The 21,592-nt window shown below is 43.3% G+C and overlaps 2 protein-coding genes across 7 annotated transcripts in view; both read right to left on the reverse strand.

Annotated features, from left to right (window-relative positions):
* Window positions 1-672: 672 nt before the first annotated feature.
* atp6ap2 (ATPase H+ transporting accessory protein 2) lies at window positions 673-5,746 on the reverse strand. The gene is given in 10 exon segments (XM_038720914.1): window positions 673-1,569; window positions 1,767-1,886; window positions 1,981-2,130; window positions 2,227-2,280; window positions 2,632-2,769; window positions 2,866-2,961; window positions 3,074-3,202; window positions 3,830-3,897; window positions 3,900-3,959; window positions 5,680-5,746. Coding segments are annotated over 10 exon segments (1,062 nt in total). The 5' UTR covers window positions 5,732-5,746; the 3' UTR covers window positions 673-1,374.
* A 4,165-nt stretch (window positions 5,747-9,911) lies between these two features.
* The window catches only part of bcor (BCL6 corepressor), a 31,279-nt gene continuing 19,598 nt past the window's right edge, over window positions 9,912-21,592 (reverse strand). For all 6 annotated transcript variants that reach the window (XM_038720919.1, XM_038720918.1, XM_038720917.1 and 3 more), the window contains 7 exons: window positions 20,865-21,178; window positions 19,371-19,655; window positions 14,445-14,611; window positions 13,577-13,722; window positions 11,476-11,553; window positions 11,150-11,303; window positions 9,912-11,056 (listed from right to left, as the gene is read on the reverse strand). In XM_038720919.1, the coding sequence (XP_038576847.1) occupies window positions 10,726-11,056; window positions 11,150-11,303; window positions 11,476-11,553; window positions 13,577-13,722; window positions 14,445-14,611; window positions 19,371-19,655; window positions 20,865-21,178 (1,475 nt within the window). In that variant the 3' untranslated portion in view covers window positions 9,912-10,725. The remainder of the gene's footprint in view (window positions 11,057-11,149; window positions 11,304-11,475; window positions 11,554-13,576; window positions 13,723-14,444; window positions 14,612-19,370; window positions 19,656-20,864; window positions 21,179-21,592) is intronic.

The raw sequence follows: 21,592 nt of genomic DNA on the forward strand, positions 1-21,592 counted from the left end.
TAAGCAGCTGTTGAGAAACTTCCTGGAGAGAACCATTTAAACCCATGTAAATATTAATTATGCATTTACAAATGAAAATTTAATACTTTATGCATGTTGAGTTGCTTGTCTACAGACACATTTCATGATTGCCTGTTCAGCTGACTGGCTGTGCACTGACTAAAGGACTCTACTAAACAAAGCAATCTCATAAGGTCCGCTTAGTAGCTCTAGAGCTTTTGATTGTGTCATGTGATCTTCATCAGCAAATAAAAGTTTACTTACTTGTCATAGAGATGTAGATGTGTAAAGTTCTACTCTTCTGAGCACTTCAAAGACTTCTCATCCATGTTGGCGTAAAAATTGAGATTGAAAGAACAACTCAAAAATACTAATTTTAATAGCAAAGCATAAAAATAGCAGTTAATTTGAATGAATTAATTGAAACCATTTAAATTGAAACCATCTCAATTTTCTTTAGAATTAGTACCAAATTATAACCCTTAGAACTTATCAGTGGTGTTCTTGGAAATTATAGGAAACTGTGGGACCCATAAAATAAAGCATTACTGTAGAATCCCCTGCAGCTATTTGTCACTTCACCCATCATCCACTTTCCAGGGAATGGGACTTAATTCAGCTTTATTTGAAACTGTCCAAATAGACTTGAATATTAATTGAACACAAATCAGGTTGATCCTTGTAATAATTTATTGTCAGGCATTTTACTGCAATTTACAGAGCTTCATTTATCCTTGACAATCCTCCAAACCTAACAACCAACATTTTGATCAAGTATTTATGTAATTCAATATGCATTTATCATTTGGAATTAAAGCAGGGTGAAACCAACCCAGAATAAAGACACTAAATCATTTCACAATAAGAGTACAGCAGTTTCTCATACAGTTGCATTTGTATATTCAATATATACATATCTTTAATTTAACTTAAAACTGTTTCACACAGTAAGACAAGCACAACTTCACACAGAAATCAAACAATTCACATTCTTTCATTACAACAGTTTTTTTTTTACAATACAAAATACAATTGCAATCACCAGGGGAAACAAATGAAACATAGTTAGTGAAGAGTTAAAGTCATAAGGAATGATGTGACCTGTGAGGTTGAAGGGAGGAAGTCTGAATTTGTTCAGTCTATACACCAGTGGAGGATTATTTTAAACTGCTTTAATGTAGGCCAATAAAAAACAGAGGAAATGTTGATATCTTTTGTCCGTTCATCATGCCAGTGTTGTAAACAAAGTGGTGATTCAGAAGTAAGCCTTTCCTCCCATCAAGCTGTCGCAGTTTTTTTTCACTAAACACCTCACACAAAAACACAAACAACAGAGGGATCTAAGAAGACAGCTGGAGTGTCGAGGGTCAGGACTTAGTCCATCCTGATCTTCTGATTGGTCATCCTGTAGATGATGCTGTCATATCCTGGGTCCATGTTCCACAGGTTGTAAGAGATAGCGATGACAGCGAGGGCCAGAGCGATCATCAGCCACAGAACAATGTTGAAGACCACAGCATAGTGGAAGTTGTACTTGTAAGCCAGGTTGTAAGGGCTGCCAGGGTTACTCTGCAAAAAATGTTTTTTTACAAGATTTAAATCCAGAAAATGTAAATGAACGTCTGCTGCCAATTCCACACTTAAATAAAATCAGTTCCATCCGTTAAGAAGCCATTTGTAAAGTGTGTAGATGTGTCATACACCAAAAGGAGTCACTACTTACAATTACATAAAGAAGCAAAAGAAATAATACGCCTCAGACTTACAATCTGTTTGGATTCCAGGATCGAACGGGACTTCCTGGTCAAAGGAGCCTCAAAGGTCTTAACTGTAACAACCTCTACCACAGCACTGTTGCCATAGAGACCATACACATCCTCTCCAAACTACAATGAAAAAGACAAGTATTATTATATACAGAGGTTCAATTAAAAACTGAGTATATGCTGTTAATAAGGCCCATTAAGACCTTCTCCTTACTTTCTGCAGAACAGAGGCCAGAATGGAAGTGGCATCGCGGTACTGGGGAGAGTCTTGGCCATAGAGCCTGCTGAGCTCCTCCAGGCCAGACAACTCCAAAGAATACAGGTCAGGAGAGTGGTCCTTCGCCAAATGCCTGTGTCTCTGCAGCTATACGAAGGGGAGAGGACAAAGACATCAGAGACAACGCAATGACGAGCCTCACTTTCAGGAGAGAAATGGTGTCAGGGAACCCAGACGACTTACCAGAGCAGTGATATCATGAAGTACCTGGACCTCAGAAAGGAAGAGCAAATCAGCCTAGAAAGTGAGAACAATAAAAGTGTAAGAAAGGAATAACAGACTCCCAAGGATTCAAGCTGTGAAAGAAAATCTCAGTCAGGTAAGGCAGGTCATGCAGAACTCCCACTTGGTATGATGGTGATATTTTTTTTAAAATATACTAATAATATATGGTGAAAATTGTGTTCTAACTGTATGAGCATCAAATCAGCCACAAGTTTGTCTTTTTCTTGTTTGTCTAAAAAAGTACATGTAAAATAATAGTAGTTGAGTGGGAGTCAGAGCATGCAATCATTTTACTTTCTAAATGTGAGGTATAAAAAGCCAGTACGGCCTTGTGTGGGTACGATGTTGCTGTCTGAAACTGACCTCTGCATTTCTGCTGAGGGAGTTGAGCGGCAGGGAAGCCAGCACAGAGCCATCCTGGGACAAACGGGCACGGATCTGCTGCAAGGTGACTGGAAGGTCCTCAAACACAGCATTGGCCTTGCCCAACATATACAACCTCTGAGAGAGACAACAGACAATGAAAATAACATGTGAGCCTCCTAACAGTGATGTCACAGATTGTAAGTATTCTCGGTCTCAGTATATTTTCATTACCTCCTCACTGGGGGCCAGCTGCAGCACTACAGGGGTGTCCTCGGCAAACAGAGAGTGTACTGTCTCTGCAACACTATCCAAGGTAAACGGCACCGGCTGCAAAGAAGAAGACCCAATGACTAACTAAGCCAAATTACATTGCAGACTTCAGTAATATTTACAAAAAGGCATTATATTTATCATAGTGCCACAGCCCAATCTGACTCACATTCTCCAAAGGGTAAGAGGCCACACTCTGAGGCAGGGCCAGGCTATCGACTCCTCTCACCACCACCAGTACGTTAGCCCGCGGACGCTGGAACAACGGACCAGCCTGAAGGCCCGGCCAGGACAGATCCTGTACAAATGAACACACATTGGAAAAGCTAGGCTTGCATAATCATAAGCTTAAACCAGCAGTAACAGATTTTTTGGGCCACTTTGGGGCAGCAGAAACTTGTTGTGAATACAACATTGACATATCATTACTTTTTAAGCTGATATGGCAAACTTGTTAGCAAACAGTTGCTTGTGTTTCTGGCCACCTGATGAAGTCCGATATTCACTCACTTTTTGGTTTCTACCAACTCTCCACTATGTTCACCAGCTACGCGCTAACTGTGTCTGTCGTTTAGTGCTGAGAAGGTAGTGTGCAGTGGGTTTTTAGAGCTTTTTATGTGAAAAACAAACGAATGTGAATCACAACAGTAAAGGTGCTGCCCGGACAGCTAAACAATGAGCTGGAAGACGGTATAAAGTTCAATAAAAAAGTTCAATAAAAGCCGAGGGGAAGTGAAGATTCATAATAAATTGATAATTCTCTGTAGGCTCATCACTACAAGTAACATCTTTCACGTAATTGTTTTCACATTGTCATTTTATACATTATAAGAAAAATATCAAATTATGGGCAATTTACTTACTACTGCTGTAAATAAAAGAATAAAAATAAAATAGTTTAGCGTTCTTCTAAATAACAAAGCACCTCTTGAACGGAGAAGCCCATGGTTAAGGCCACCAAATCAGGGATCTTCTCTCCAGAGACGGGCCAGTCTCCTTTTTGAAGGACACAAACTCTGGAGCCTGTAGCACTGTTAAGCTGTCTCCATGTACACCTGTGAGAAACACAAGACAGCTGTGAATTCTGGTAAAACACATGGGACAAAATAAAGTAATAGTACAAATACAAACTCCCACCAAAAATTGCAAGTTCGCAACCCTTTCATTTTTTTATGGACAGAAATATGTGTAAGCTCAAACAAACTGTGTGGGGAGGTGATGGGGCAGTGGATAAGACACATGCCTTTGGTGTGAGAGACCTGGGTTCAATTCCCCACTGTGACGTGTCCACCAATGTGTCCATAAGCAAGACACTTAACCCCTAGCTGCTCCAGAGGCGTGTGACTTCTGACATATATAGTAGCAATTGTAAGTCGCTTTGGATAAAAGCATCAGCTAAATGAGTAAATGTAATGTGTTACCAGGATGAGCCCAACTTGCCCACCATGTAGTTTTTCTAGCTTTTTTGTTGTTGTTTTTCTATTTGTGCTGTGTTTGAAATCACTGTATCTACTTTTAGTTATTTTTTTTATCCCATTGTCCAATTGGCCTCAAAAACAGCAACAAACTCCCACAAATGGAGGGAAAACAAGTGTCATGGCGTGTACAATAACTTTTGCTAACAACCCACTTGCAATGCTTTGTCATTCATAGATGTGAATATCAAAGTTTCACAGCAGTTCACCGATGGCGCAATACAACAATGACCCATACTTACCAAAATCATATTATACTCCTCGCTACAGAATTAATTATTTATTATTTATTATGTGGGCAACTATGAATGAGAGAAAGAGGAGGTGGACGCAGCTTTGCTTGAACCTAGCCTATGTTAACATCTATTATTGTACCGAGTTGTTTCCAGAACATATGGTTATCGTGTAGGTTTACTCAAAACAAAGGTCAGGCAGCCACAGACAGAATTTTAATTGCTGGAAACATAGTCTGCAAAGGTTTTCCATAACTACTGGCATGACATTAACACTACAAATAGAAGTGACAGTGAAAAACAGTATAGCTTTACATGAGACTAGAGATATTTGAATTGAGCATTTACGGTATATAATTTAACATAATCAGTAACAGTGGGACACATCATCCACTGAAATGAGAAGCAATCACTCCTGTCAGGGTAGTATTACAGTTCATTCCCACTGTGTTAATTGAACTTTACAGCAAATACCGGCAGCCTGACTGGACTTCACGGGTCAGGGTAAAGATGACCCATGAACATGTTACTTCGCGGTGGATGGAGGCACAAACTCGTGACAGAATGCGGATGATGAATGTTAAAGAGGAACTACCAGTTTATAGCCGTCACATGACAGGACAACCTTCTGTGAAATAGTAGGCAGCTAAACGGAAGCAAATAAATGTACATTTCCCTTCAATTGTATATGACCAAGAACACTTACTGAACCTTTCCATCAAGAAACGAGTTACACATTCGCACCCTCCCTGCTAGCTTTGGTTCATGCGTTACATGTTAGCAACAAGCTCTTACGATCTCCAGTTTCTAACCCACTAAGGCCGATCCAAATCTACAACATTATTCCACACATTCTCATTATTTTTCGTAAAGTGGTGTTATATCTAACGTTTGCATGGGATTTTATCTGTAATATAAAAGGCGATGCTAACGATCTTCCCAGCTAGCTTAGCGAGTTGTCATTTGCAAATACAGCGGATACGTGAGGTTAACACGTTAGATTTATGTGAGAGAAAACCACATCGTAAAAAGTGAATCATGACTATCTCTCATTGCACATTTCTTACCGGTTCTGACAAGGAGGCAGAGCAGAAACGCCGCGGAGAATACAGCCTCCATCTTTCGCCAGTTTGTCAGCGACATCTTTCTCCTTGGCACAGCAGAGTTCAGCTGACCTGACGTCACGACACCGCAAAGAACCATGGGACAGTAACTGGCCCGACACAACACAGGTGGTGGGTGCGCACCAGGCGCGTGATGTCAGGTCTAAATAATATGTAAGGAATGTTTTAGACTATACCGTAGTTTCTGCAGCAAAATTCATTTGGTGCTACATTGTGAGTGATTTACGGTGGAAAAAAGCATGTGTTATTCTTAACAAATATTGTATGAATAATAATATGGTAAAATAAGTGTCCTTTTAGATATTGTATCGGATTTTCCCTGACAAAAACGTGTTTTTTTTAAACATTTAACATTGCTTATAACTGGGATTTTTGCAATCTGGAAAGATAAACTACATTTGATCTATTTTACCACTGTGAACATACAAGTTTTTGGAACATTTTATTAACAAATAAACGGGTAAGAGTATGTCAATGAATGTATTTGATGTATATTTTGTACTTCATGGTCCAGACAACTGTGCTATGCAGCTCCTCATCACACTTGGAAAATTCCACATCAACAAATCAAAATGGACTACATCCAAACCTGTTTACTATTGAAGTGAAACACTACTGTACCTCAATAGAACACAGAAAAAAAGCAATAAAAAGCTCCACTGTTCTAGAAGAACTGAATTTAATTAGAGCTTCTGGAATTGTAGGATGTATTTGATCATTTGTATCCTTTGCATTTTTGTTGCTTTATGAATTTTGCATCAAAAAATTTTTAAAAAAAGAAAAGGTATAAATCACATGAACAAATCTGTGGGTACTTGGTATAAACAACTACCATGGATAATAATGTTACTTGTGGAAGTATTCAGATCCTTTACTTAAATAAAAGTATCAATACCATGCTGTGAAAATACTCCACAACAAGTAAAAGTCCTGCATTCAGAACCTCATTAGTAAAACTTGGCTATTTATAGTCAGCAAATTGTATGCATGTACAATAGAATACTTAAAGTAGGCCATCAAAAATTGTACTGTTATTTCCATTTGCCAAATGTCTCTATTTACTGTAGTTCACGTATTTAACCAATGATAGACTGATGTAATGCATTTCTTGGGACCACTGGGTAGTTAGGATTAGGGTAGTTTAGCTTTTAGGGTTTTCTGTATGTAGGTTAGAAATTATACTGTAGAACATGTTCGATTCCTCGTATCTCAGAGAGGCCACAGAATGTTTTGCTTTTATATCACTTGTGAGTATTTTAGGCCTGCACTGCAATGTTCTCAAGGCTCTTTCTTACGTAAGACAGTCCGCAGGGACACTTCAGCATATTTTTTTTACATTTGTTGTAGAACAGGCGATCTTGCCTTTTATCTTAATACTCCTCCCATTACAGTTGTGGTTCAAATGAGTGCTCTTTGTTGTAAAATTGCATCGGCAACAAACATTACATTTTAAGTTGCCTTGCTTTTCATCTAAGAAAGTATGAAAGTAGGATTTTTCAATGCCTGGTCCGAACTATTCTGTCCCCTACAATATGTTCTCGAGGAGATTTCTTGAAATGGGGGTCCAAGCCCAAGATATGCCACTGTCAATGTCACATATTCAGAAAACATTAACAGCTAATAAATCCAGTGATAAAATATATATGATTCTGAAATGGGCCATTCTGCTGAATGAATACATTTACTTTTGTTACTATGTTGTAATGCTAATACATGTAGTTTTACTTGTAACAGTGTATTTCTATGCTGTGGTATCGCTACTAGTACTAAAGTCTTCTGCCACTGGTGGGAGCTATGGGACTGGAGCTGGAACAAAACAATCAATTAACTGACAGCTGATCTGATCTGCAGAAAATTTATAAACACTAAAAAATCATCATCAATTAACCTTTATCAAGCAAAAGGAACAAACATTTTTGGTCACATCTTCTCCAGTTGCTACTTTTCTCTTTTCCATATTATAATGAGTAAGCTGAATATCTTTGGGTTTTGGATTGTTGGACTTTTAAAACGTCATTTGAAGACATCACATTTGGAAATGTGTAAATTTTTCTCTGTTTTCCAACATTTAATTGACTAGACGATTAATCAAAATAATGATGAATTAATAATCATTGCAGCCCTAAATAGGACTTTCCAATAAATTAAGTGGTTTCATTTCCTCGCCTCTTATGGATTTCCTGTGTACTGAGTGTGGTTTATTGTTTGTTTGTTTAGGAGTTGGCAAACTATCATTTCTTTGTATGGTGTGTAACAACCTATATATATTTCTTACCTAAACTGGTTTGTCTGTTTGTGTGGACTGGAGCAGAGGTTTCGGCACACAGTAACAACCAAATAGAGCACAAAAAATAATTTTTACTTTTACACTTTTTCACCTTTATAATGTCCATTTATGAACCATAATAGCTGGTTATTAGAGGCTTATGTTCAGAGATGTTCCTTTATATCTAAAACTACATTCTGCTGTTGAGAGGGTGAGTGTGACCCTCCTGCACCTTCTCCCTCAGAATATGACTCTATGACTTCAGTGTTTGGGCTGAGAAACTAAGGTCTGTGAGGCTGAACTCTTCTTTTTTCAGCATCTCAATTAGCTGTTTGACAGTCTCTTGTCACTCCATGACCTTTACCTGGAGATGTGAATTGGGCCGTCTCCTCTCTGCCTGGAGACAGCAGCTAAAGCTCTGACTTCACTCCATAAAGCTCTCTGAACTCTGCTGCCAAACAAAACAAGCATTCATGTTGCACATTCTTAGAAAATCTTTTCAACGTAGAAGTCTTAAGATCATCCTAGAGCTAGATGATAATGATTTTAGTCTGCTTTCTCTCTTTCATCAGAGGATTTCTCCAGGGGTTTATTTATGGCTTGAGGGACTAGGTTCCCTCTCTAAAGCTCCATTGTCAACTTGTGGATCAACTAAAGACCCCCCACCCTTGCTCTTGGCAGCCTGCCAGGGATCTCTTTGCACCCACTCTGCAGAGATAGGCTAGTTGGGAATTCAGTTCGGAGTCTATCTGCCTTGTGAGGCTCTCCCTTACTTAAGACACCATTTTAGTTGCAGCTCAGCCAGATCGTCATGCTGACACACTGCTGCTCATTGTGCGCGTTCTTCAGAGCCTCCCAGACCGTGGGACTGTGAGTGTCTTTTACAGCCACTGAAATCCAGAACTTCTATTTGTCCCAAATATGTTTTGTATTGAAAATGCCTCATAATTTTTTAAATGAGCTGGGCACTTTAGTTTTCACATGTGAGTAAACAGAGAATTATTTGAGGACTATTTCAAGCCATGGATTTTGTGTTAGTATTTCTGGTTGCAGGATGGCATAGGCGGGAATGACTCCAATCAAACTAGAGTGCCAATGGTGAAGAAACACATGACTCACTACAAGTGTGGCTCATTTATGCTTTTTGACAGTAATAAGAGGTCAGTGGAATAGGATAATAAAATATATCAGTTTGGTTACAACAATATTTGTTAGTTGGATTAATTTTTTCTGGGTTTTGATCTTTTGGTGGAACGAAGAAAAAGAAAAATATATAGGAAAAATATATAGAGCATCACTAGACATCCTATTTAAACTATATTTTGACACAGAGCTAAAAGACCCAGTAATAATCATTACCTTAAAGCGGTTATCATTTCAGTTAATTTTGCAATTAAGAGGTGCATATTCCCAAATCTATTTGTACTCGTTTCAGTAAATTACCAAATACTGAAACACAGCACACACACATTGCCCTTAATCCTACCTTAATGCAGACAACAAAACAAATTCATATAAAATATGAATGTGGGTATCCTGGCCTTTTCAATTTGAATGATCATACCAATAAAAAAAAATGTATGATTAAAAAAAAAAATACAACACCCACACAGTTTAGACATTGGTCCATTAAATTTACCATCTAAAAAACAGTTTTTGCACAGTGGAGGGCGCTGCAAGCCACAAGCTTTTCAACATAGAACATCAGCAGATGGTAGTTCAGGTGTTGCTCAGTCATGGCTGCAGAAATATAATAAATGAATGACACCTACACTACAAAAATATTCCAAGAGATGGCAATGTAGGATTGTGTTTGTCACACCTCTATGACAGGCAAGAAGATTGAATTTGATGGGACAGTCTAAAAACTAATTCAACATTGACAAAATAGGCACAAAAGACGTTTCCTCTTGCAGTTTGTATATTTATTTTAAAGCAACTTCTTTTGTAAAATATAAATACAAATTATGAGATATTTTAATTACAAAGTTAAAACAAAAATGAACACACCAAAAATTACTTTACTGCAGTAGCCTCCTTGTTATATACAAGCTCTGTGCCGAAGGGTGAATATCAACATTATCTTAAAACTTTTTTATACAAACAATTTTGTAGTTTTGCTTGTTAAATTACAGACTAAACAGGAAGCAAAATTTGAACATTTAAAAAAAAGATACAACAAACTAGCCCCTGAGGCTCAAGCGAGCGCTAAAGTCTGAGGAGAGAAAAGCAAAAAAATAAAACAGGACATCATGTGCTTCCTATAAACACAAATACCATATTCAATAGCACAGTCTCAGTACTATCCTGTACAGCTACACACAGGCACAATGTGCTGCGCGCTCACACACTCCATCCAATCGCTGACAACACGAATACACACTGTTGCCACACAAAATCTTTCAGAGGGGAGTCATGAGCAACGTCCGAAAGAAACAAAAAACTTGATATTTTATATATATATTTTTTTATATTTATTTATTTATTTATACATATATTAATTTATAAAAATAAGACCATTATTAAGCCTATGGAGTCACAAATGTATTGATCCTCAGTTAACGGATGAAACGTTTCGGCAGCCAGTCAGTCCATCTGTACAGTGCAGGGCCGAAGCATGGGAACTAAGGGTCAGGCTAAGGCATATCATCATAACCCCTGGTTGGTTTTAAAGAAAACTGCAGTCGGTAAGGATCAAGGTCTGGGTCTATTGGCTTCAGGGGTCAGGATGAGCCCAACTTGCCCACAGCCTTTATTTTGTCCTTCAGTTTATTCCCCGGGTGGTCCCAGCGGTCGTCCAGACACTCTAGTGTGGAGCCCAGAAGAGCGGCCAGCTCAGCGCTGTCTTCCACCAGGTCCAACAGGTCCTTGCTATCCGGCTGGAAGCCCTCCAACTCCTCTGGGCAGGAGAAGAGCTGCGACAGAGAGGCCTGCCGGTAAAACTCTGCCTCTGCCACCGTCACAACCTCCATGTGGGGGAAGGTCTGTCGGAAACCGCGAGCCGACATCCGCAGCCGACGAAGCACATCGGACAGTAGCAGCCAGTTTCTGGGCCTGAAAGAAGAAATCAGCCAATGTTTAGGAATGAGGGCCGACAGAGGAAAAAAAATATCTAAACAATTGCCTGCTCTTGAGATCAAAGCTCACCCCTGGGAGAGGGACACCTGGATGTTATAGCAAGGCAGCAGAGGGCGGTCAGAGAACTCAAACTCAAACACCTCCCGTTTATCATCCTCGTCCTCATCCTCTGGGCCCGGGGGGTCGGCCAGGATGTCGTAGATACCGCCCTCTTCACTTGACTCTGACACACATAAAGAAATACACATGAATAATTTTTAGTGAGCATCCACATTATCATAAAAAATACGCAGAGGTTTATCGTTCAAAAGCTACAGTAGATGAAGAGGTTTAAAAATAGAGACTTTGTTCGCACTAAAACACACACACAGACACACTCGCTGATCAGTACTTACCACACACAGCGCTGCCATAGAATTCCCAATAAAGCCCTGGGTCGTCATCTGTGCGGCCCTGAAGGTCAGCAAAATAATCTATGGAGAGAAGAGAAGAGCGAAGCCTGTTATTCAAGAGCTGGAGCCCTGAGGTCAGGCAACGAAGCAAATACCATTGCCCTTTAAGACTACAGCAGAAAAATGGATAAAGAGCATAGTAAAATAGAAGAGGAGGAGGAGGGGCGGTGTCAAGAGAGAAAAGAGAAACAAACAGAGCAAATGTTCTGGGGGAGGGCTGATGGTCAGGGGCCAGCGGCTGTACCACAGGGGAGGAGAGCGACTGTCTCCGCTGGGTTAGAGCTGGCTCAGTTCAGAGCGGGGCTGCCAGGAATCAAACAAGAACCACACACAGTGCGCACACATATATATAGACAGAGAGAGAGAGAGAGAGAGAGAGAGAGAGAGAGAGAGAGAGAGAGAGAGAGAGAGAGAGAGAAATAAGCAGAGGGAGCTGCATAAGCACATGCAGCGAGAGCAAAGTGTGTATTCAGCACGCGCGCGCTAACGCACACACGCGCGCGCACACACACACACACACAGAGAGAGCTGGGCTTTGTGCCAGTACTGAGGCGTGGGGCGTCTGGCGTGTGTTTGGAGGGATTAACGGCCTCCAGATGAGTGGGACCAGGTGGAGGGAGGGCAGCAAATCGCTCTCGCTCATTTTCTCCGGTGCTCGATCTCCCTCTCTCCCAGCTCTGTCAATCTTAGCAGCCATCGATCTATCCATCCAAGCTCTTCTCAAAATTCAACACCATCTTTCCAGCCATCTACATATAAATCTCCCTTTTGCACTAAACCTGTTCACCCTTCTGCAGACCGTGAACTCACACCTGTTCATTTTCACCCTGACCTACCATCTCTTCTCCTGCATCCTGTCTCTTTTACTAAATCCTCTCTCGTGTATCTCAGATCATCAGGTTTAACTAGTTAGATGCTCATGTAATATTAAGCAGCTGGCTACACAGGAAGCGTGTGCATGTGCGTGCTTTCACTTCCTCGTCCTGTACATAAACTGGTCCTGTTGTCTCTTAATTACAAATATTCAGAGGAGCCCTCTTGACACAAACGCCCCAAATACAAACCACGTCAGACTCTAGCGTGGCAGCCGTTTGAGAGGACACACTCAGGCGCTCACATGCACGCATACAAAAGCAGAGTCTCCAGCCAGAGCGAAGCCCATTTCCACACGTACGCTGAGCAAACACAGTTGGCGTTGCTAAGTAACCAGATAGAGGAGCTCAGAGGCAGCAGCACGCACCCCGGCGGGCTGAGACTCCCTTTCTAACAGGTGGTCGAGGGAGGGGTAGTGGGACGGAATGACTGAGATGGGCATGTCTTGTAGCAGCGATTGTGAGGAGGTGGATGAGGATTTACAGAGAAGGAACAGGTTGCACAGAGGTCATTGCATTGAAAGAACAGCAAACAGTGAATGAGCCAAGACTGGAGCATTTTTTTGAAGTGGGTTGCTGACCGATCTTTTCTACAATTTACCCTTGCCCCACTTCGATATCCACTTTCTAGACCAATTTTATATATACTATTGCACTTATTGCAAAACAGTTAAATGCATAACAGCAGTGTATTGTAAATTTTAGGCAATAAAATCAGACTCTTAGATTTAAGACAAAGGTTATGTCCTCTGTATTTTTGTATCTAAGGATTTGGGTTGGTTTGGAACTGTATGCCTGTTGTTTGCATGACAAAACCAGCCATCTATAGATGCATGTGTGTACTTTGCAGTTGCTGCTTCTCAGTACTTGGATGTTTATTATCTTAATTCATGGATAATAAAAGATCACCATTATTTCTAGCTGACATCGCTTGCAAGGGAACGCTTGACTTAAATAGAAGTCCTCAAATCCCCAAGTCATCACTTCTATTTTGTATCCAGGAACTTTGATTCAGGTTGAAAATCTGAATGAGCGTGATGACTGAAGGAGGGGAAAAATTATGTTTGATCTCAAAGGGACTTTGAACGTTGTATGTGGATTGCAACTAATGACCTCAGTATTTCTAAATCCCTGGCTTAACAGTGTTTATGAAAAGCCAGCTGGGATCTTACCAGTGAGGAAACGCTCCATGCTGTCGCTGTGGGTCATCTTGAGCAGGCCACGGCCAGAATATGTGGCCAGGGTGGGGTCAGCGCCATAAGACAGCAGGACCCGCACCACGTGCAGGTGGTCATTCTCCACAGCATCATGAATTGGTCTAGACCCACACAAATTTACATTCATTTTAATTTAAGGATCAAACAGGAACAGCACTGACAACATGGCCACAAAATCAGGACAGAGGTTAAAGATGTATGCATACATATATACACATATATATATTACTGTCAAATTAACGGCGATAACTGATTCTTTATTATTGATTGAACTGATTATTTAGTATTGTTACTAGTAGTTTCTCAAATCAAATGTTGACAGCGATACTTTTAGTGGCACAGTGTGCCACTCGGTGAAACATAAGAGAACACACTTTTTTGCCCTCTTTACATTTCCTCTAAACTCTGACTTTGCAGGACATAAATTTAAAAAAACCTCAGTACTGTAATATTACGAATGGTGCAAATCTGGTAATAGTTTGATAAAAGCTAAACTGCTACACAATGCACCTTTAAGACCCGTGCACAGTTTCCAAGAACAGACCCCCTACTGTAAATTTTCATAACACAGCAGTGAAAGCACTAGCATTTCCCCATTTAAAACTGCAGATAATCTGTCAAATCACTGCTCTAACCAAGCAAATACAAAACCAGTCCCAGGCATTGTGTTATGAGCAAACTCAAGTGACTTAATTGATGACTAAGCCCTGGCTTTCCCTGTAAGGACATGCCATGATCATGTTTGCATTGTGCATAGGAGATGTGTTTATGTAAGCAGACGTTTCTGTGATTTCCATGCATATGAATGAGTGTATTTGTTTACCTGGTGCCATCCTGTGCACTGCAGTTGATATCGGCCCCGTAATCCAGCAGGTGTTGGACTATGCTGAGCCAGCCGCGGGCGCATGCCTCGTGGAGAGCACAATAACCGGCGTAGTCTCTGTGATTAACCTCACATACTCTGTTCTCCAGACAGTATAGTACCACCTCCTAAAGAGAGCAAACACAGAGGGAAAGTAGAGTTTAACGTCTGATATTTTCTATGTATGGGTGCATGTGTAACAACGACCCAAGGAAAAAAGACCAAGCACACAAGTCAGAAAGAGCAGACACATTTGCAAACAGTCCTTTCCTTTACAGTTCCTGTGGGAGAGAAATTAGGGAAAGGAGGAACTGAGTGTGTTCCTGTGCTGGACAAACACACATGCACACACAAATGCTCCATAATACTAGAGATGGCGCCAACACACACTGAGGAGACTAAGTGTGACTCAACTGTATTTAGCCTGCCAGATCCTGCGCGTGCACATACGAGTGTGTGTGACTGTGTGTCTGTGTGCCCCGGTTGGGCCTGGACGCCACTGTGGCAGCCAGTTACGATGGCTGGGCTCTGAACACAGTGTAATGGAAGCGGAACAAAGAGATTTGAGAGAGGCGCTCAAGAGCTGGAAACGTTTTCTCTGGTCTAGGGCTGCGACAGTTGGGCATCCAGCACTAAGTAGTCAGACTGTTTCTCATTGGACTGGAGCAGCATCAGCGTGTTGATATGGGGCCTGTCCGAGTCAGACAAGTGTGTGTTTCAATACTGTGGGTATGTGTTTGTATCTGTGTGGAAGATTCAACTTAGTGTGGGACTGGGCAGACATATTTGCAGACTTGTAAAAAACAGAAAACACTGACAGTAATTTATTATATATATATAAAATATTTGTAAAGGCATGACTCACATACATTGAGATACACTCTGTCCTGCTAACAGTCCTGTGTAGAGGGGAGGAAAGCTGCTCATCTGAACCTGGGGAATGACTCCAAACTTCCATTTCTATGCTAATTCTAGCCTGCCGTCTAGTCCAAGTGTTTATCTCTCTCTCTCTTTCAGTGCAGAGCGGATGGAGGGAGGAAGAGGAAAGGAAAGGCAGGCAACGGAGAGAGAACAGACTGACAGAGAGATGAGAGGAGGGCTAGAGAGGGCGGAAGAACGGGAGAAGCGAGAGGCAACACCCCAACAGATGACAGATTAATGAATCTGTGGATGAAATCTGCCGGGGCTGTCCTCTGGGCTGCAGCTGATAATAACAAGAGATGAAACGGAGGGGTGAAGAGTGGGTGGTGGTGGTGCGAAGTAAGTGTGTTTGTATGTGTGTGGGGTGGGGTGGGAGTGAGGGTCGAGCTGTGGAGGAAGGAGAGACAATGAAGAGAGGGGGAGAAGAAATGGAAAGCAGGATGAGAGAAAAGAAGTGAGCAAGTGTGAGCAAGAAACGAGAGGAAGTGGGACAACGCTCCAACTGGTTTTCGCTCACTGCCAACACTCTGTTTGCCTGCTGGAGAGAGATTCAGGAGCGCCGTGCCGAAGCTCCCCTCTGGGGGATTCCACTCGCTCTGTGTGTTTGTGCATGTGTGTGAGTGAATGAGAGCAAGTGTTAGAGAGACTGACGGGTAGAGAGAGTGTTGATATGCATCTTGCCTAAGTGTGTGTGCGTGTGTGCATGTGTGTATTTTTGGGCCGCTGATGAGTATGTGTGTGGCTGTGGAGGAGGCATAGCGCTAAACCTCTGAAGCCGTGTTTAATATCGCTGGAAGAGAGCAAGGAGCTTAGCACAAGAGCCCCTGCTTCCCGCCACACACACACGTGCAAACACTCCTCCGCAGTAAAATGAGACAACCCCCCCCCCCCCCCGCTCTTTCCCTCCGTCCTCTAATCTCCCTCTCTAGAATGCTTCCCTGCGCTCGCCTGCAATCAATGCATCACTCAGACATTTAACCCCTTGCAGTGATGCCTTGTATACTCCTCACGTAGAACAGGTGTGTGTGTGTGTGTGTGTGTGTGTGTGTGTGTGTGTAAAAATGCCTATCACATGTGCAGGTGATGCATGAGTGGCTTTCCTTGTGTGATGAAGAGCCAACAGTCTATGCAGTAAAAAAGTTGGTGCGAGCCTAGACAAGTGAAACGTTTACAATTACAATTGCTGTAATTTTGGTCCAAAACGTTGGTATCATAGATGCTGGTCTGACTGGGCACTTAAAATGCAATCTAGTTTTTGTCTTTGCTTGGATCATACATAGATTTGAGAAGGAAAATCAGAAGTGATTCATGTGAGGAGAATAAATGACAGATTGCACCTTTATCTGAGCTTTCAATGGGTAGAGCTGAGGGGCCCCCCGAGCCCCGGCACGAGGGGGAGAGGGATGAAGACATCCGCAGAATCTCTCCTCATTACCATTTCAAATGCTCAGAGAGGGAGGCAGACGAGGGAGAGTGAGAGAATAAAAGGGGAGCGAGGGGAGGGAGGAAGAAAGAGAGTGGGCTTTCGTGTGCAGAGGCACGGATCGCAAAACTAAACGAACATGAAATATGCACAGTGTCGGGCAGGCATCAGGAACAGCACAGAACATTGTGCGTGTCTTAAATTACATGCATGTGTGCATGACGTGATTCTGTATCCTGCATGTGCAGGTCTATACACAAAGGGATGTCTGTGCATGTGCTTTCAGGGTAACAACCGGTTCTATAGTGAGCATATAGGCTGTGAGTGTGTGTGTGCGTGTGTGTGCATGAGGCGATTCTGAATTTGCATGTGCAGGTCTGTGGGGGTGTGTGACAGCAGTGAGTGCGGAGAGTCAGCGCTCTGTGCAGCATATGGAGAAGAACACGTCAGGATGCCTGTGCATGTGCTTATTGGGTCATAACGGGTGTTTCACTGTGCGTATTTCTGTGTGTGTGTGCTTGTAATCAGCATGTGAGCGCTGTGTGTGTGTGTGTATGCCTGTGTCTCTCAGGCCCTCATATCTCTCTGCCTCAGTGTGATAAGCCCAGTGCTTGCGGCGCTAAAACACCAGCGTGAGACAAGTGCTCTGTACGTCTACAGGCTTGTATGCAAGTGTGTGTGGGGCAGTGTGCATAAATTGGTGTGTGTCTGCACACGTACTTGCATGCGTGTGTGCGTGCGTGCGTGCGTGCGAGCCCCAGGGGTCTGCCCCAGGCTTATCACACACAGGCAGTGAGAGACAAGCTTCCTGAGAGAGGGAGGGAGAGAAAGAGAGGGAGAGAGAGAAAGAAAGGGGGGGGTGGAGGGGAAGGCGGGGGTGTTGTTTGCGCAGCGGTCAGCGCCTTGTTTGTGTAGTCTCAGGTTTTCTCCCCCCTCCTCCATCTTTCCCTCTCCACACGCGGAACGCAGGAAGAGAAAAATGCGAAGGGGGAATGAAAAAAAAGGAGAGAGGGGGAAAAAAAAAAAACGTTCGAGGGAGACGCATAAATCAGAGACAAGCCAGCTTCTCTCCAGCACGGCTGACTGAACCCTGCTGCTGCGCTGCACCCTGTGTGTGTGTGTGTGTGTGTGTGTGTGTGTGTGTGTGTGTGTGTGTGTGTGTGTGTGTGTGTGTGTGTGTGTGTGTGTGTGTGTGTGTGTGTGTGTGTGTGTGTGTGCGCGAGGGAGAAAAACAGCCGCCGCCACTGCTAACCACAGTCACCACGGCACATTAGAGGGCCATTAGAACGCGATTATACTCCCAGTGCTTACCTCTCATTCACACTCTTGCTCTCTCCCACCCTGACTCACACACATTCACGCATAATGACTGACACACACACACCACTCATCATCATAAATGTGTATAACAAACACACACAACCATAAAGCAACTAGTTAATGAGCAACAAAAGATACCCACATCTATTTACAGTTCTGTGAAGATGCCTCTGCTAGTGATTAAAATGATCATGTGCGCGCGCACACACACACACACACACACACACACACACACACACGCATCAAAAGGTGAGTGAAACAGAGTGGACACATACAGCACAATCATCAGCTCAAGTGGAATTAAAACCACTTGGATCAATAAATGAATTTGTAAAATCTGTCTAAAAAGGGGGAAGAAACGTTCAGTATCACGAAAAGAAACACAAGGGACGTGGGAGAAAGAGACAGCGGGCCATCCAACTTAATTAAAAGCTTTCAGAGCATTGGGAGTTGAGAGATTCAGTAGAATATACACTAGTTTCATTCTTTCTTGTATGTGTGGAGAACGAGAGGATCTGGTTTAGAAGAAACGATCATCTGCAGCTACACACAAGAAAAAAAACTTCCGATGCTAGAGCGAGCATCAGTGAGCATCAGTCTCCGTATAATGATCCCACCAATGCCTCATGCGGTCTGCGCACGCACGTGCATGTGCGCCTGCGTGTGAGAGTGTGTGTCACACTTCGCCTCACAGAAAATTAATGAGATGTGAGAGCGGAGCGAGGCAAGAGGAGGGGAGGCGAGGGGACTGTGTGCGCTCGCGGGGAAGGGGAGGAGGAGGAGGGGTGCCAACGACAATCTGAGTCACAAAGAGAGGAAGAGAAAGAGAGTGCTGAGAGGAAAGAGGGGGGAGGGAGAGAGCGGAAACCTGAGAGAGAAAGCGAGTAGCGGGCAAGAGGAGCAAAAAAGATGGAGTACGGCGAGAACAAAGCATGAGTAAGGGTGAAATAGAAGTAAATGATTCAAAAAGCAAAAGAGGGAGCTAGAAAGAGGAAGAATAGGACAGATGCAAGAGAGGAATCAGATGGAGAAAGACAATTTTAAAAAAAAGAATTGAGCTATGTCTGCCCGAGTCACAGACAGGAACAAAGTAGGGGAAGAAAATGAGCTCAATTTAAGTAGAGAGAGTGTGCTAAGATTTGGAAGAGATGAAGTATAAGAGTGTAAAATGTGAAGAGGGAAAGCGATAAGGAGGGAGGATGACTTTGAGCGAAGCCTATTACCTCGTAGCCCAACCGTGCCGCTCTCTGGAGCAGAGTCTCTCCGGCGTTCTTGTTCACGATCAGCCGACGAGCCTCTGGCGGGATCGGACGCACCGCGGGGGGCTCGGCAGGGGGGGTCCTGTACACCCCTGCCGGCTCTGGTGGGACACCGCCAGCTCGGTCGTTCACCTGGGGCTGCAGGGAGGGCGGACAGAGTGTGGCGGGGGAGCAGGGCTTGACTGGAGAGCAGGGATAATGATTAGGAGAGGCGGCTCCCTTCCTCGGAGCGCCACGCTGCTCACTCAGCTGAAGAGAGAGTTAGAGAGAGGGAGAGTGTTACACACTGCTACACAGCAGACGAGACACACATTCTCATATATAGAGACACACACGGACAGTCAAGGGCACATGGAGAATACACACAGACATCTGCGCGCACACACACACGATATGGCATTGTGCATATTTGTGCATACTCTCACATGAACATATAATTGTTTTTTTGACAAAACAATGAAGTGGAAAATACAAAACTGGTATAAGTTTATGACATTCTGTCAATGGTTACTATACAGCCAAAATACATTAAAAAGAATAATCATATTTTCAATAAAGCTATGTTTATTCTCCTCAAAAAATGTTCTTATCCTCACATGATTTTCAAATCTAACTAATTTGTATACCCCTTACATATAGCTTAAAATATACACCGATTTTCATTGACAAAATCTGTGTTCATATATGATACTGTCTATGGAATACACACCATGCATCACTGAAAAAAAACCCACACACTCACACGACTTTCACACCAACTGCTCACGCCACAAACACTGCAGGTTGGCACGCCACTTTTCTTTAACCGCTAAACCAACAGAGCCTTCAGAGTGCAACACACGAGAGAGTGAGTTGCCTGCCTCTGTGTGTGTGTGTCCTCTCAGTGGAATTCCATGTCGAAGCAGCTGTCAGGCTGAGGAGGAGCAGGGGAGGAGAGCAGCGTGGGCGGAAAACAACTAGCCTCCCCCCCCCTCAATTTTTCCCCATGCTTATTTTTTTCCCCCTCTTTTCAACTCGGGCGCTTCATACGCTCGACCACGGCCGCCACATTCCTCACTATGTGAGAGAGAGAGTGTGTGCAGCCTTGTGTTCGGCACTAAGTGCGATGTATAATTGCTCTGGGGTTTTGTTGTTATGTCAGGAATGCTCACAAACACACAGACACTCACATCCCTGGCACGCACCTACACACAAAACAGCACCGATGACACACGCTCGACAATTAAGGCCAGAGACAAACACACATGCATGCAGGCGCTCCGCAGGGAGCCGCTAAGGGCACAAAGAGGTCAAAGCTCCAGCAGCCCTCTAAACATTGTAAACATACTTCCTTCCTCTCTCCCTCCCTCTCTCCCCCAGCTGCATAATCAGAGGCGCCGGCAGGCATACTGAAACAGACGCCGTTGCTACAAACATCCAGACGCCCGTATCATGCCCAGACACCATATCAGCACTCACCTTGTCATCTTCAGCTGCTCCTAGATCAGCTACACAACGCTGGCCTGGGCTGTTAGGTGTGGCCTCTTTCCTTTTCTCCCGCTCTCGCTCCCGCTGACTGGTGTGTTTGGTCTTGCACGGCCGCTTGCCCTTGGGTTTGTCCGTGTCACTATGGCGACGGGGTTTGAGGGGAGGGGTTCCGCCCACAGACAGCTCTGGGGCTGGGGAGGGGGGGCCCCTCCTGGGCTCCTTGAGGCCACGGTCACCTGAGAAGGGGCCCAGTGGTTGCACTCTGTCCTTCAGTTGGCCGGGGGGAAGGGGAGAAGTAGCTACTCCTGGAGCAAGAGGAGAGGAAAGAGGGAGGCAGAGTGAGCGGCTGATAGTGTGAGACCTCAGTGGAAAGGGAGGATTGGAAGGTATTGCAAGGCCATCTCTCACCCTCTGTTGGTTTATTAATGAGTGCACAGAGCTGTCTGGGAGCGCAGCATGCTTGCTCGCTCGCACAGGAAAAAATAAATAAATAAAATGAAAACAGGCACGCAAACACCACTTGCACGTACAACACAGGCTCACATAAACATCCCCGTAGTGACTTGTGTGCACTCATTCACTGCAGCAAGGACACTGCTATGAGTAATCTCCTTAAACAAATGTGGCACTGTCTGGTTTCAGCCTCTTATAGTACATATTTACACGAAAAATAAAAACCTGCCCTTGAAACCACAATGTCAAAATGCTGTTTAATAGCT

The sequence above is a fragment of the Micropterus salmoides genome, unplaced genomic scaffold (assembly GCF_014851395.1).
Source record: "Micropterus salmoides isolate LMB-PRFRI ecotype aquatic unplaced genomic scaffold, ASM1485139v1 Ms_hic_scaffold_15, whole genome shotgun sequence".
NCBI classification, from domain to species: domain Eukaryota; kingdom Metazoa; phylum Chordata; class Actinopteri; order Centrarchiformes; family Centrarchidae; genus Micropterus; species Micropterus salmoides.